Here is a 15,186-nt window from a genome sequence, read left to right on the forward strand (position 1 = left end):
AAATAGTGCCATTGATAAGTCCATGCTGGAATGCCAACAGCATGAAACTGAGATCATCGATTCTGTAACGGAGAGGATCCAAACCAGGATCTGGTGATACGCATATCCTGGTTTATTGGACGGTGTTCTGAACTTTCGACGCAAAATTTGGTTCCTCGTCGAGGATCATGTTGCTTTCTTCTCTTCGGATTGTGAATTGCATCAGAACTAGTTATAGATTGGGTCGAAGCAACTGTCTAGGTAAACTTTTTGAAAGAAGACATGCAGTTTAGCTTTTGAGAAGTATGGGCATGATGGAAATCGGGTAATGCTATGCAAATGCCAGCTTAATTTTTAATAGGACCGATAAATATCGATAATGGCCTGTTACCCTCTTGAATTATGCCTGTAGCTAGCTAGTTGTCCCACCAACTTCGAAGGAAAATAATAACTGAGGAAGAATATTTTGCCTAAGCGCACGCATTGACTATGATAACTCATTGTGTATACTCACGACACCATACTGAATTGTCTCTACGAGCAAGAATTGCTTGCGGTTACAGAATTATAAAACAGCGTGTAGTAAGCGAAATATGTGTTTATCAATAGCCACCGAATAACTTTCGAATCTGTGTGGACTTATCTACATTAATACTCACAACCCCTTGAGCAGCTCCGGAAGGATAATATCCTCGGAGAATCTCCAGAGATCACTGCTATCCTGACCTCGGAAGGTAGCCCCACTCCAATACGTATTCCTCAACCCTTGCAACGCATAGAGCTTGTCGTAGAAGCCATCCTTGATTTCATCCGGCGAGACCTGCAGGTAAAAAGGCGTGTGGGAACTAAACATCACAAAATCCGGTTCCGTCTGGTTGAATTTGTCAGGATTTGCGCTTTGTAGAGTTTTGATACCTTTGATGATTTCGGCTTTCACTTCGTCATCAGACATTGGGAAGGTATCGGGGCTTCGGGGGGTGCCGTAGATAGCATTCTTCAGGCCTGATACTCCTGTAGCTTGAACATTGTACAGTGCAGGAAGAACAGGGAAGTTGTACGGCGTGTCTTCGTTGTAGTTAAAGACACCCAGATCATCTGGGAGACCAGTGTTGTTGACGATGCTGGTATAGTAGCCGACATCGATGAACTTGGAGAAAATATTGAACTCTTGTGGACTCAGATCAAACGGAGCGAGCAAGGTTGGCTTGAGTGGGATGGTCATAAGCAGTTTCTTCGCATGAATGAGCTTGTAACCTTCAGGGGTTCCAACAATCAGCTGTACACCTGCCGAACCGTTGAAGCGCCGCGCCTGGATGATTTCAGACTCCAACAACAGACTCGATGATGACAACAACTCTGCTTGGATCCTTGTGTAGATTTCGCTGTTGTTGTGGTGTGCGGTGGTTAGAAAGCCGGTTGATAGCTGCTCAACTAGACTGAGACCCATGGTTCTAATGCGCTCGACCGTAGGCACCGTCGTGAAATTGCCTACCGCAGGATCTAACTCATACATGGTGTTCAAAGAAGCACCAACATTGTACTTGTCTGCAAATTCTCCAAATGGTAGAAGCAAATCCTCAGGAACCGGATCGGGGAGGAACAACCCATCATTCAACTTGGGGTATTGCTCGAGGAACTCGGCATAATTTTCGAATGCAACAGCGGTCTCATTTGTAGAAGGGAAGGTAATATTGAGCTCCTTTCCCGAACTAAAGTCGTAGTATCCATACGACGACCCGTCTGCATCAGAGTTGTAGACCGTTAACGGGATATCAAACCGCTCAAAGTAGTCTCTGACAACGGAAATATTGTGGAAGACCAGGACACCGATATCGATGGGCGTTCCGGTGGTCGGATCAATGTAGGTCTGTGTGTTACCCCCAACCCGGTCCGTCACCTCGATCACAGCTACGCTCTTCCCCTTGTCTTTAAGACTGATGGCCGAGTAACAACCCGCAGAACCGCCGCCGATGATGGCAACATCTTTTGAGATGATGTCTTCCGGTCTGAAGCTTGCAACATCAATACTGCCGAGTGGTTTGGGCGTGGCATGGGCCTGAGGTGCCAGCAAAGCCGACAAAGCCGCTGTCAAGAAAACCGAGGAAAACATGCTTCTAGATCCTAAGCAAGAAAGAAAGCAGATGGCTCCTTGCAGAGAAGTTACTGCTGGTGAAGGTACCGGATTTATACTACTCATGATCCGCCTAATGATACCCTAGCTGCTACAAATGTGCCATAGACTCCATACAGTACCCGAACAAATGAATTCTGACGATTAGTGAAATAGTTGGATGAAGCTGAAATTGCGGCACGGCCAAGCCGAGTGGGATTTCGAGCATATGTTAGGGTTGCAACAAGGAATTAGTATTTCTAATTTATATGCGAGAACGGTCGGAGGATTGAATAGAGTTATGGAAACGAAGCAAAGTATGATTACGAGTCAAAACATTAGTAGAATTAGTATAAAGCCTAATTGCTGGCACGGTGGGCGTCGTGGAAATAGATGAGTAAGTACAGAATCATACAGAAAGTAGTAAGAAAGCTAGTATGAGCTATAACTTAGATTATATGTCATTATCTGTACTACTATCATGTCTTACTATCAAGGATCAAAAAATCGGTTCAAATGCTCCGGGGCTTCGGGATAGCCTTTGCGATACAGAGGTTATTACTAGGGCTTCTCAATTTACAGTACGGTCAAACTAATCAAATCAAAGCTAAAGCTAAAAATATGATAAATATAATTCCGCTTCTTTCTTCGAGGCTTTTCGCATAGGCCTACACGAGGTTGGGGGCCGCCTAGGTGGAGGGGGGGCAAAGCAGGGGCCGTTTATCTGTTGGTTTCGTAGACTATAGCGTATAACATACATCTTCTATTCAAGGCTCAAGTGTTGGCTTATACATTAGCTTGCTCTAGTTTAACTTTCAATCTAGCTCCAGCTTTAGAAGTTGGCATATTTGGGAGCGGAAGTTACTGATGGCGACATACCTCAGCGCTTTATTTTCTGGGAAGAAAAAAGGCACTGGGCGTTGAACCATAACAGCCACAGTTTGATGGTAATATGGCGTTTGAGATATTCTTGGACTAGAGTCTAAAAAGCATATATATACCTTATATAGATTACATCCCAATGTTCTTTCCCTTGACAGTTTTCCACTCAACAATGAGTGCACCAATGATGCTTACAGCAGCTATGGCAGCACCGACAACAAATGTTTGCGTGATGGCATCACTGTATGCCATTAGCACACCTGGCAGGTCCGCTGAATCAATAACTTTCCTGAGCCCAGTGGCACCGGCATTGAGGACAACTTCGGGGTTCACGCTAGGAGCATCCTTGACGAGGTTCCCTACGATCTTGTTATCGAAGACGTTTTCATCAACCGAGACAAAAATCGAGCCGCCGATAACTTGCATAAAAACCATAAGCGCAGTGCCAGTAGGTATATCGACAGTATCAAGCACCACCTGTACAGCGATTAGAGGCTGCTGGACGCCGAAGCCAATGCCAAATCCGGTCAGGATTTGGTAGCCAATCCAAGTTGGCTGGGGGGTATCTGGCTTGAACAGGGTCATCAGGCCGTAACTGATAGCTGTAAGGGTGGAGGACAGCAGCATGAACGGGGTGTAGTAGCCGATCATGGTGACCGCAACGCCAGAGATTATAGCGGCAACCACGTTGCTAATCAACAGAGGCAGGTTCATGATACCCGACCTGACAGGACTGGCACCTTTGACAGCCTGGAACCATATCGGAAGGTAGTAGATGCTACTTAGAAAAGCAGCTCCCAGGCAAAAGGTGAAAATAGACGCGGACCAAACGGTGCGCTTGAGGAAGATTCGCGGCGGAACGGTGGCAAACTCCTACTCCCTGTATTGTATAAGCAGAAAGGCTAGAATAAGCACACCGAACAAGCAGAACAGCAGGATAATGCGCCAGTTACTCCAGGCGTACGTACTACCGCCCCATTGCAATGCTAGGAGCAGGCATATGATAGCGGGCATGAAGACCAGAGTACCAACGGGGTCGAAGCGCCTCACGCGTTTAGACCAGGGCTCACTCTCGATCTTACGAACGGGATCAGGGAAAAAGATGGCAATCACTACTAACGTGACGGCGCCGATAGGAAGATTGATGTAGAAGCACCAACGCCAGGTAAGCCTTTCAGTGAAGGCGCCACCCAGCAGCGGCCCTGCCACGGACGCAATGCCGTACATACTGCCGATGAAGCCACTGAACATAGGGCGACGCTCCAGGGATACTGAGTGGGCCAAAATGATTAGTGCACCTGAGAAGATGGCTGCTGAGCCCATGCCAGCCACCGCGCGTCCGATGATGAGCGTTACACTATTCCGGGCCACGCCGCATATCAGACTGCCCAACTCGAAGAGGGCGATTGACAGAAGAAAAACCCATTTGATGCTGAAGTAGGAATAGAACTTGCCAAACAACAGCTGTAGTGACGCCGTTGTCAACATGTAGGCTACAAGCGAGTTAGCCAAGGTCAGATTGACATATGTGTACATAAGGAAAGTCATAAGCATACCACTACCGTACCAGCCAACATCATTCAGGCTATCAAACTGGTCCGTAATTTTTGGAATGGCCGTTGTAATGATAGAATTGTCTGCAGCGAGTGTTAAAATATCTATTCAAGGTAGTATGTTTATCGAGGAAAAGGAAAAGCCATACCAAGCGCCATTAGAAATACAGCCAAACACAGAGCGAGCACAATCAATGTCAGCTTGAGACCCGAGGGGTAGTCCGTGCCATCTTCGCGTTTCTCGACAAGATTGACTGGCGAAGAGTCGTCCCTCTCGCCCTCCTGTCCATCGCTGGTCTCGACAACTGGCTCCGCCGGGGGGACTTTGTCGATAGACGTCTTTTCCTCCAGAGATTCGAAACGAACGGCGTTATCAGGAGCGGTAGGCATATTTGGAGGTTCTGGATTGAAGGGCTCTAGGCGTAGAAGGTAAAACTCTGCACGGAAGGTAGAAAGCAACAGACTGTCTAACAAATAGCTCCTTTCATGGTGTATAAAGAAAAGCACCACGAAGATCAACAAAAACCTTGGGGCGGTAGCCAGCGAACAAGATTGGCAATGGAAAGACCCTTCTCTGAATGTGATTTGCAGGTATTCGGGGGAGAGGGGTTGACTGATTCATCATATTCATGACGGAGTGGAAGTCGGACCCTACTCCGTACTGGAGGGCCACAATTCACACAAGTCAAACAAAGGAATTTTTAATTTACTGACTAGTAACACTAACAGAGTAGCTGTAAAACATAGCATGAAGTTATTACCGACCTATACAAGCCTGGTTAGTGTGTGGCATAGTAAATGCTGGCGTGCTAAAAGTATATAACAGCCTACAGGGGTAGATCTACGAGCTTAGACTAGTACGTATATTAACTAGCTATATAGTATATACCTAGTGTAGCTACAGTAAGCACTAGTTCAGTAGGCGGCTTTTTAGTCAACTATGTGTCAGAACCTAGAACTAACCTCCGAGGTAACTCGGTGGCCGCAGACCCTACTAGATAGAGTAATACGTGAATCCTTCAAACTTTAGTGTATACTTAGTAGTATAGAGTCTGGGCAAAAGCTTACTGATTAGGTTATATGTTTACAAAGTGTCTGTCTGTGAGGGGCCCAATCTCGACCTCAGAATAACCGATTGTCATGCTATCAAAATATGAAAAAGTGAGATAGATGGCGATATGCATGGGCATTAGTGAAGGCCGCATCCTAGATACCAGGCTAGCTAGATGCTATCTAATCTGATTATCCGTAGCGTTGTCATTCATGTATCTTTAATGTATATTCCTACAATGCCGTGGCTGAGTTATTGATGCATAAATCAGCATGAAATCGTAATTCAATGCCACCTAATTGGCCAAAATTGCCTCAGGAGACGCGTCCTTAGTACTTGTATTGACTTTCTACCAAGTCACTGCCAAGTTATTAGAGACTTTTGCTATTTTAGCAAGCGGCCCCCAAGGAAGACTTTCCGCTAGTTCCCCTTGGGGGCCGCTCGCTAAAAGAATAAGAGATTGGCGAGGATCTTAGATGCATTTGAGTTTAAGCTGAGATTAATCTCCGCAGGCAAGATGATAAGATTAGTGTACGGGTGTGGAAATAAGAAGATCCTGTGGATCTAACTAACTCAAACACCACTACTAATTCCCTAGCACTGCAACGCCATATCTTGTATAGCCTCACTGCAATGTGGGTGCATGCGCAACGTGATGAATTCCGTACATACTCCATATCTACACCCTAATTGCCTACTAGCAGGGCTCACGGCCAGGTTACAAGTCCGCTTACGGGCTGGCAGCATGGAAGGAATCCTTGGAACCTTCGAAAGTTACCGCATTAGGAAGCTTTCTAAACACGTGTGCGCTTCCTAGTCCATGTGGCCTCGCTCCTAAGGTTCCTTCAGAGGGGATCGTGCGTCCGAAGATACACTGTATATTGCTCACGCAAGCAGATTCGTACGTTGCAGACGTCAAAACGCAGCTCGCTGTGAAGGCCGACATACATACATATTGGCTTAATCCTGACTTCGAATGCCAAGTCAGCTTGTAAGGATTCAAGACTTGCTCTATATTAACTTTGGCCCCAAATTCGAGTATCTGGAAGTCTTTGATACAGTGTTGGCTTTTGGTTTTAGGGCCGTATTGAACCTTCGAAGGCCTAGTCAGCTCAGAAAATGGAATGGAACCTCGCTTCATGTAATTTTTTCTCTATCTTTGGCTCTAAATCCTTAATGTGATCGTTTTATGGAGTCCATGATCCAGCCGTGTAGCAGGCAGTCTGGGCTGGAAACCTATAAAGTTCTGGTTTTCACCGGTGTACATTCTTCTTTTTCTCTCTATCATGTTCTATTCAAATCTTTGATTTTCACTACATACATACTACAGTATCTTCATTCATTCAGGGCTCAAGATGGAGACCATAACCTTGAGGGTGGAGACCATGATGCCCGAAGCCCTCCATGAGGCTATTGGGGATGTGAATCCGTCCATCATCGTGACTGCCATCGTCGGGCTGTTCATGATCCTGGGTTTCGTGGCATTCAGATCCGTCTTGTCGGAAAGAGTTCTCCCTGGCGTGCCTCAACTCAAAGGAGTCCCGATCCTTGGTGCTATGCCTATCTACCTTAAGCATGGAATGCCTTTCCTTCTCGGTAAACTCATTGCCGCTGGCGAGGATGGCATCTCATATGCCAACGTTGTCAACAACATCTTGGTTTCGGTCCACGACCCGGATATGGTGAAAGAAGTCCTGTCATACCCTGAAGAAATCGCATCTCGGTAAGTTGACCATCTGTTTATTGCTCAGATTTGCAAACACGTGTGCAGCTTTGCTAACCTCGCTTAGGGAGGGTGACCCTGGAAGGATGAGCTGGTCTCCTTTCTGGACTCTTCGACGACTCATCGGTAACTCTCTTTTCAATTACGTGGGGCCTGAGACAAGCCACCAGCGCAATGTCTTCATCAAGGAGTTCAACAATACCAAGTCCAACGCCGAAAAAATGGCGACCATCTCTCGGATTGCTCAAGAGCATGCCAACGCCTTGGCTGGCCAGGCCAAGTCCGCTCACGTGGATGATATCAGATACTCAGCAGACAACTTCGCCATTGCCCTTTGGGGAGAGACTCTCTATGGAAACCCCGACCACTACAAAGGTGGCCATGTGTTGGAACTATCAGAGACCATCATTAACTTGGCTGGTGACCCATGGCCTTCTGTCTGGTACTCATTGCAGTTGATCTTGAAGTTGGTTAAGCCCGGTGATCCCACACGCTCTGAAGCCAAGCTCCGCCAAAGAGTTGCTAAGATTGTTGAACGCAATGTCGAGAAACTTGAGGCATTCGAGAAGAGCAACCCAGACGCTCCTTTGAAGACCATCCGCCAACTATCCGTCATGACTGGTGGTGGCCGAACCGGCCCTCTCTCCAAGTTCGCCTCTGAATTCACTAACCTAAACCTTTTCGGTATGCCCCCCTCTATTATATACACATAGATAGATGTATCAGGAACTGACATGCCGCAGGTGGTCACCACAGTATTGGCTTGAACGTCGTCTGGTCCATGATTGAGCTCGACAAGCACCCTGAATGTCTGAAGAAGCTTATCGCCGAAATCGACTCTGTTGACACCACCGACTTCAATGCCGTCAACTCCAAGATGCCCTATCTTGACGCCATCATTATGGAAATCAACCGTCTGCACCCTACCGTCCACGCCACCCTCCGAGTCATCAACCGCGAAACTACCCTCAAGGCCAGCAAGAAGCCCGTTGTCTTGAAGCCAGGCATGCTTATTTACCTTTCCTACCTCCACCTCCACACTTCGCCTAAATTCTGGGGCCCTGATTCCTACGAGTTCGTTCCGGAGCGCTTCCTCGGCAACTACGACAAGAGCAGGCCATTCATGTCCTTCGGATACGGCCCACGAAACTGCGTAAGTTTACCTGCATTCATTTCTTTCTTTCTTTCATCTAAATGAGTAAAAGTCTAACATTGAAATACCAGGTCGGATATAAATTCGCCACTCTTGCCGCCAAGATCTACCTTCTCACCCTTCTCAAGACCTACGACATCCGTGTGAAGGAACACGACCACGAGATGAGACTCGGCACACTGCTTGAGACCACCAAGCCTGTCGCTGTGGAAGTCACCCGCAGGGGTTAAGTGGCTATTCCTATTTCTATCTGTAAATAGATATCGCGGTACTGTATGCGACATTGGAGAAGAGCAGGCTCAAATGCTCCAGCTACTACATTCGTTAGCGCGAGATTTATACCGATTTTGAGATTGAATGACATTCCATGTTATAACTAGTAATGAATTGGAAAAAAAGAAACATTACCAATATGATCAGAATTACTTGCCGAAATGTTACATTCGCGTGTAGTCACGTCGCATTGGAAATTCAATCTAGGAACGTAATGGGCAGTCTGTCGATTTCAGATTTCAAATTTTTGCCCGAAATAATACTTATATGCAGAAATTTACTTTAGCAGTAGGATTTAGGCATTAAGGCCTTCTATGTTTATAATATGAATACTACGCTCACTACTCCGAAATTGGTGGCGTACGAGCGCTGAGTCTTCGAAGCACTTCCAAAGCTAGATGTATTAGACTGTGTATGCAGCATGAACTCTTCATACATTCTATTTAAGTGTAAACGAAGTTGGAAATGCTGCCTAAACCGAATTCCATCTATTCAACTTGCCGTGTTTCTGCCTTGAGGCCCCTCATTGATAGCCTTCAATGTCCGTCGCCCTCGTCGTCGTCGTCGTCGTCCTCGTTACCGCCACGACGAGATTTCTGGTACAGGTTTGGGACGATTCTTTGAGAATATGCCATTGGCGGCATGTTTTCACGCGCTGGGTCATGCTCTCGAAATCTTCTCTAGGTCTGGGCACTCGGAACAAGACCACCTGGAGGAGGGCCGTATATCTGCAGCCCACGCTCACGGAGCAATCTCGAGGGCCAGATGCCAAAGGCCAAGACAAAAGAATCATTCTCGGTAATTGGATTGGTCTTTTCATCCTCATCCAGCCAGTCGTAAAATGTGAAGTCGAACAATTAACTGGGAGGGGGTCAAGATTAGAGGATGTTATGCAAGTTTCGGGGCAGAACTAACACTTTTCTGTTCGCCTTATCGTAGGTCAGGTAATTTGGATGATGATTATGCAAGATAAAGCCCTTGAGTCGCATTGCTCTAAGAAGAAATGAGTTAGTCGAAAATAAATTCAGGCTACACGCGGGGAGTCCGGAGGCCTACTCTAGAAGGGAGGCAAGCTGCATTCGGATTATGCGCAAGTGTCCATCATCGAGTGTTCGGTAAATTCGCCCTAGGATCTCTCCAGGAGGGCGCATCGTGATATAAATGCGTCCATGAGACCGTTTGGATAGGGCATATCGGGCCCCTGCTTGGTTGTGCCCCAATCTATCAAGCTTGGGCCATGGCCAGCATCACATGCGGCTCTAACCACGTCCAGTTCAACCAGGTAATGGTAGTCGCAAGCTTCTCTCCACTCCTTCTTGTCGTCAATCTCGAAATAATCCGGATTCAAACTATCATTGACTGTTAGTTGCTTGCCAAATCCTTGCTAAAAGAAACAGGCTAGTTTCGAAGAACTCACTCGTAGCGGATTTTGAGCATGTAAGTGTTATTCGTGCCGACCCGATGAGCAAACGCTACAACGTGTCGCTGAGCAGGGCAGGTGTTCTCTGCTTCGGAGATCTGCTCATCGATGCAGAATGAGACGTCAATTCTTCCATTCGGCGTTTGTCGTATCATCGCCGGAGTCGTCCTGCCAGTGAAGTCATACTTCCAGTGCGCCATGGTGAGGAAGTCGGCGATAATGATGGCCAAGTGTTGGATGAAAAGACCTAGGTAGGGGCAATGCGAGGTTTATAAGACAACCGTAAGGCAGCCGTCCGCTTTAGGCACCGAAAGCTACACTGTGTTTTTGGTGGCGATGCCTAGTATATTTGAGTTACTTTATTCTGTGGATACGAAGTTCCGTATAAATGCTATTGCTGCAGGCAGCAGTGGAAAATTGCTCGTTCTTTGTCCTTCATTCTTTCTCTTCCTTGATTCATTCAACCGGAGAATTGTCGTCTATATCAGTTTCAGCGCACCTCCTAAATGACCGCTCTTCACCTCTCCAATGTCCAATACATTTCAAGTCTATTTTCTTTGTTATCAATAATCACATGCAATAAAAGCCACACAGGAATAACGTTTCTGTATTGTCCTATGAGCATTGGCCATTATTGACACGATTCATTGTTGTAAATATTCTGCTGTGGGCGTTCATATGCCAGGAGCTCCCCCGAAAGTTAAGCAACAGTCTATTGTCTAGGATTTGGAAGGAAATTTCCGTGTTTGTGGTGACCTTTATTGACACAATTCATTGTTGTAAATATTCTACTACAGCCCTGCTTTCATGTGCCAGAAGCTCCACCAAAAGCTGGGCAACCCTCAATATGTCCATGGTCGTCAATATCCTTTCATGTGCTAGGAGCCCCTCAGAAGCTTATTATACCTTTGGGGGCACTTTACTTATACAATAGGGGGGGGCGCTCTTCATTGTGCAATAAACAAACATACAGGAACCTCCGACTTGTAGTATAAATACCCTGTGTATGCCCCCAGATGACTCTCCCTGCGCAATGTCTAACGCCAATTCTTTTACTCGTCTTCTAAGATTCCTTATCCGCGTTGAGTTGAGATATCCCAGAAACACTTCTCAGCCCCTGCGCCGCCCGGGAAATGCCTTTCCCAGGTATCAAAAAAGAACACCAGATCAGCATCTGGTCTGCTATTCCCAAGGTAAACTTCCCAGAGGGTTTTACCACGAAGTTTCCCAGCGACTCCCCCCACGTACTCACTGCAAGTCAAGTCGTGGACTGGACCTCGTTTCCTGCAGAGGTCCACTCCATAGTGAGAAAGAACATTGGCCATCCTGTGAAATTTGCAAAAATGACCAAAGTAATGTTCCATAGCGTCGGGGAAGAGATAGGGTACATGGTGGCTTCATTGGGTTCATCAGCGAGGTTCTGGGCAAAATCTTCCACGAGGCGAAGATCTACGCCAAGTTTGCAGATTTCTCTGCTGGAAAGCCGACGGAGGGCAGCCGCCTTGACAGCCGGCTGAAACCAGATATTGTTATTCTGGGGACGGCACGGAGAGAGATCCGTGCCGTAGGCGAGCTCAAAACAGAATGGGCTTTCGAGCCTCGAGAGGGCGAAACGAACCGCGCGTTCCTGATCAGGAAGTTTGGTATGTTTCTACTTTCAGTACCTTCCAGGCCTCTGTTAACTTGAGATATATCAATTATAGGGCAAGTCGCAAGGTACATGGACGATTTGAAATGTACCTACGGATTTCTCACGACTTACAAGGAGACATTCTTCTTGAAAAGGCGTGACAAGGATACCTTTTTGGCCACCTTCAAGCCAATTAGGGCGAGCAAGGTAGCCATGGCGTCAAACAGTAGTGACATGGCCTCCTTGTCACTACTGGAATGCATGGCATTCCTCTTGTTTCAAAGCCTTTCTCCAGAAGCGAGATTCGAGACTGTCAAGGGGCTGAAGTTGGTAAGTTTCTTCCAGTGCATCAATTGATGAAGGGAATTCTAACTGATTATCATAGACGAATGTCGTGGGAAGGGACCGTAGAAGACGGGGATCGCGGCAAGCACCAGCGAACAAAAAGCAGAAGTAAGCAAACGAGGATTTCTAGATTAGCATTAGACATAGCGTCCATATTAAAACTTGACGTTTCTCATGGGGCAGAGATGACTCGATTGATACCAAGTCAACAAGTTAGGGCTCAGGGCTAGCCCTAGAGCTACATGTAGTTAGTTACCTCCGAACTCCGCCCCCGCAGGCGTCGGAGCTCGAATTCGATGCGTGAAATCCGAACTCTCTGTATATGAGCTTCAGCTCTGCATCTTCTCTTTCTCGGAGCAGAATCAATGCCTGACCCCAGCATAGCAACAACAAAGCGGCGCAACGGCCAGCTCTCGTCGTGCGAGCCCTGCCGCAAGTCCAAGCTGCGCTGCGACCATGCCACGCCCGTCTGCGGCCGATGCGTCCAGAGGCGCCAGCGCAGTTCATGCATCTACCATCCAGCGCCGATGACGCAGCCGCGCGACAAAGCGGCGTTGAGGAAGAGGAGGAAACGGGAGCCGTCTATCCTGACGGAGAAGGGGATCATGTCAACGACTAGCTTCCTGCAGCGCTATCGAATACAGCAGCAGCCTGTGCATGAGCACCAGAGGGCCAGCAAGACCGACGACGACCAGAGCCATGCGCCGGTGACACCGGGCTCTGAGCCTTCATCGGAGTTGAAAAGGTCTCTGTTCTACTCAACCGGCTTTCTGGGTCCCTCTAGTTTCTGGGCTGCGTTCGATGAGTCTGATGACAGCCGAACTACTGGTGCTGCTGCTACTACAATATACCCAACCCCTACGCAGTCTTCCGGACGCGCTGATTCCCCTTCTATGAGCGAGACTATGGATGACTCCAACACTCCAGATATGGACCAGATCGAGTGCGGGGCACGAATTCTCGTTTTATTGGAAGATCTAGCGCTATATCACAAAGTAGTCCAGCACCGGTTCGGCATCATGGAACCGTTGATTTTCGGCGAGAGACTAGCAAACGAGATGTTTGCGGGGCTTTACTCGTTGCGCCAGCAGTGGCGACAGGGCAACAAACTGTCCCAAAGCAAGCTGTTGGCATGGTCGGAGAGGCTGTTTGAGAACAGTGCCAAACGCATCACGACCCACAAATCCATGAGCATAGCTGAATACTTCACCTCTATTGCTCCGAGATGGGAATCCGTCGGGTTGGTCTTTTCGTTGGTGGCGGTTACAGCACTGATAATTCCCGAGGGGCACGAGGTGCTTCGATTGGATGATGGGTCGGTCGTGGACGTGCAAAAACTCATAAGACTTACCGATGAGGTTTCGGAAATTTGTCTGGGCTTCTGCGAGAGCGTTAGGACTTTGAGTGATCCCCTTTTCTGGCTCCTTCTTCAGCGCGCAATATTACTTGGAGAGATACACGGTGATAGCGGTATGTCATCAAAGTCACCTAGACCTTTCAAGATAGTTTACACTAATACTCAGTCTCTTGTAGATTATCGGCCTTGGAAAAAGCTGGGAGATTTATCCACTTTGATCTTCTCCCTGGGCTTACATTGTCCCAAGCAAGACTCGTCTACGCCTTTGTTTCTCGAACAGATTCGCTTACGGGCAATGGCAGGTTCTTTCTCCATAGACAAGCAACTGGCGACTCTCCTTGGCCGACCTCCGAGGATCTCATGGCAGTACTGCGACCTCCAGTACCCGCTTGATCTGTCCTTTGATGAAGTATGCGCTATATCCGAGGGTCAAGACGATTTAGCACGAAAGATAGGCCCGGACGGCTGGAATCTTGAAGGAAAAATTAACTCGGGCACTCGAGGTCGAGTAAACCTTATGCTCGCGACGATTTCGAGAGAAAATCCTTGCCCTGTCGCTTTCTCCTCATTCTGGGGATCTACTTCAGAGAATCTCGTAAGTTCATACTGCCGGCCTTAGTTACCTTGACTTCGTTCCCTAGGTATATACATCCTCATGAGACGATCCTATAAACTGACAAATCTTAGAGCCACACGCGCTGAGTACGACCAAATACGCGAAAACCTGCCGCCAAAATTGCAATGGAGACGCTCGTTACTCATGGACAGGAACGATGCATGCTGTGAGGCCAGTGCATATGTAGTGGAAAATCTACATCTCGAGTTCCTGCACAACGACTTCATCCTCTATTCTGTCCTCGTGAGGCGAACTGGCAAGTACAAAGAGAAGTTTATCAAAGCAGCGCAAGAAATGCTGAGCAAGTTAATCCTGCTTGTCTCGACGCGGCGTTCTCCTTCCTGGCAAATCTCTTGTTCGTCGTCGGTTGTAAGTTTGGCCCCCCTTCCCTCTCTCGCTGGTCTCCAACTCTTCGTGGCCTAATTACATATATTATACAGCTTTGTTACGTCGGACTTCCGTGTGCTGGTGTGCTCGCGCAAGAACTCTTCCGACGCTCTCAGACACGACACCACACAACAACAACATCATCATCATCAACAAACTCCAAAACACCCTTTCCACGCTCCGAAATAATCCAAAATCTAAGCGTATTCGCATCCCAATTAGAAACCAGCCTAGACAGCAGAGACGGCAACTTCGCAATTGCGCAGAGGGGGCTTGACGCCATTCGAAATATACTAGATCGCGTGCTCTCTGCAGATGAGGATAACAGCGATATCAATGTAAGACATAATAACAATCATGTTGCTGCGTCTCCGCCTCTTTCTCCTCCTCCTCCGCCGCCGCCACCGCCTCGTTTTCCTTCTCCGCTTCCTCCCGACTCGTTGTTATGCGACCAAGGACAGCAGCAGCAGCAGCAATCGGGCATACCGGGGTCATCAATTGATGTCCCTCAAACTGCTGCATCCATGGAATCTGGTGAAAGTGCCGGCGCAGGATACCCTTTGGACGACAATGGGATACTTTCTCTAGACCTTATGGCGTGGCTTGACAATTTTGACTGGGCGCAGGAATCTCTTCTGAATTACAGCTGAACTCGGCACTGCAGACTTAAAAGATAATATCGAATATTTATTTTTTTTTATTTTTTT

The 15,186-nt window shown here is 47.5% G+C and overlaps 5 protein-coding genes across 5 annotated transcripts, besides 2 other annotated features; 2 read left to right on the forward strand and 3 right to left on the reverse strand.

The window, feature by feature from the left end:
• Window positions 1-634: 634 nt before the first annotated feature.
• On the reverse strand, window positions 635-2,089 carry UA08_05244 (hypothetical protein; the record flags this gene model as incomplete). The annotated part of the gene is made up of 1 exon (XM_020267544.1): window positions 635-2,089. One exon carries the CDS (start codon window positions 2,087-2,089, stop codon window positions 635-637), a length of 1,455 nt encoding a protein of 484 aa, XP_020119859.1.
• Window positions 2,090-3,100: 1,011 nt separating this feature from the next.
• Window positions 3,101-4,914, reverse strand: UA08_05245 (hypothetical protein; the record flags this gene model as incomplete). The annotated part of the gene is made up of 4 exons (XM_020267545.1): window positions 3,101-3,749; window positions 3,936-4,464; window positions 4,528-4,608; window positions 4,674-4,914. 4 exons carry the CDS (start codon window positions 4,912-4,914, stop codon window positions 3,101-3,103), a joined length of 1,500 nt encoding a protein of 499 aa, XP_020119704.1.
• Window positions 4,915-6,930: 2,016 nt separating this feature from the next.
• Window positions 6,931-8,681, forward strand: UA08_05246 (hypothetical protein; the record flags this gene model as incomplete). The annotated part of the gene is made up of 4 exons (XM_020267547.1): window positions 6,931-7,298; window positions 7,366-7,982; window positions 8,042-8,451; window positions 8,523-8,681. 4 exons carry the CDS (start codon window positions 6,931-6,933, stop codon window positions 8,679-8,681), a joined length of 1,554 nt encoding a protein of 517 aa, XP_020119705.1.
• Window positions 8,682-8,953: 272 nt separating this feature from the next.
• Window positions 8,954-9,089: a repeat region (Identified by RepeatMasker using a combination of RepBase library and repeat library created with RepeatScout).
• Window positions 9,090-9,850: 761 nt separating this feature from the next.
• On the reverse strand, window positions 9,851-10,344 carry UA08_05247 (hypothetical protein; the record flags this gene model as incomplete). The annotated part of the gene is made up of 2 exons (XM_020267548.1): window positions 9,851-10,073; window positions 10,142-10,344. 2 exons carry the CDS (start codon window positions 10,342-10,344, stop codon window positions 9,851-9,853), a joined length of 426 nt encoding a protein of 141 aa, XP_020119498.1.
• A 1,143-nt stretch (window positions 10,345-11,487) lies between these two features.
• Window positions 11,488-15,129, forward strand: UA08_05248 (hypothetical protein; the record flags this gene model as incomplete). Its single annotated transcript, XM_020267549.1, has 10 exons — window positions 11,488-11,528; window positions 11,558-11,787; window positions 11,848-12,104; window positions 12,160-12,227; window positions 12,504-12,726; window positions 12,788-13,589; window positions 13,653-13,979; window positions 14,014-14,071; window positions 14,164-14,461; window positions 14,533-15,129. The coding sequence occupies 10 exons, from the start codon at window positions 11,488-11,490 to the stop codon at window positions 15,127-15,129; spliced, it is 2,901 nt and encodes a 966-aa protein (XP_020119497.1).
• Window positions 12,920-12,963: a repeat region (Identified by RepeatMasker using a combination of RepBase library and repeat library created with RepeatScout).
• Window positions 15,130-15,186: the final 57 nt, after the last annotated feature.

This window comes from Talaromyces atroroseus (genome assembly GCF_001907595.1).
Source record: "Talaromyces atroroseus strain IBT 11181 chromosome Unknown scaffold_6, whole genome shotgun sequence".
NCBI lineage: Eukaryota > Fungi > Ascomycota > Eurotiomycetes > Eurotiales > Trichocomaceae > Talaromyces > Talaromyces atroroseus.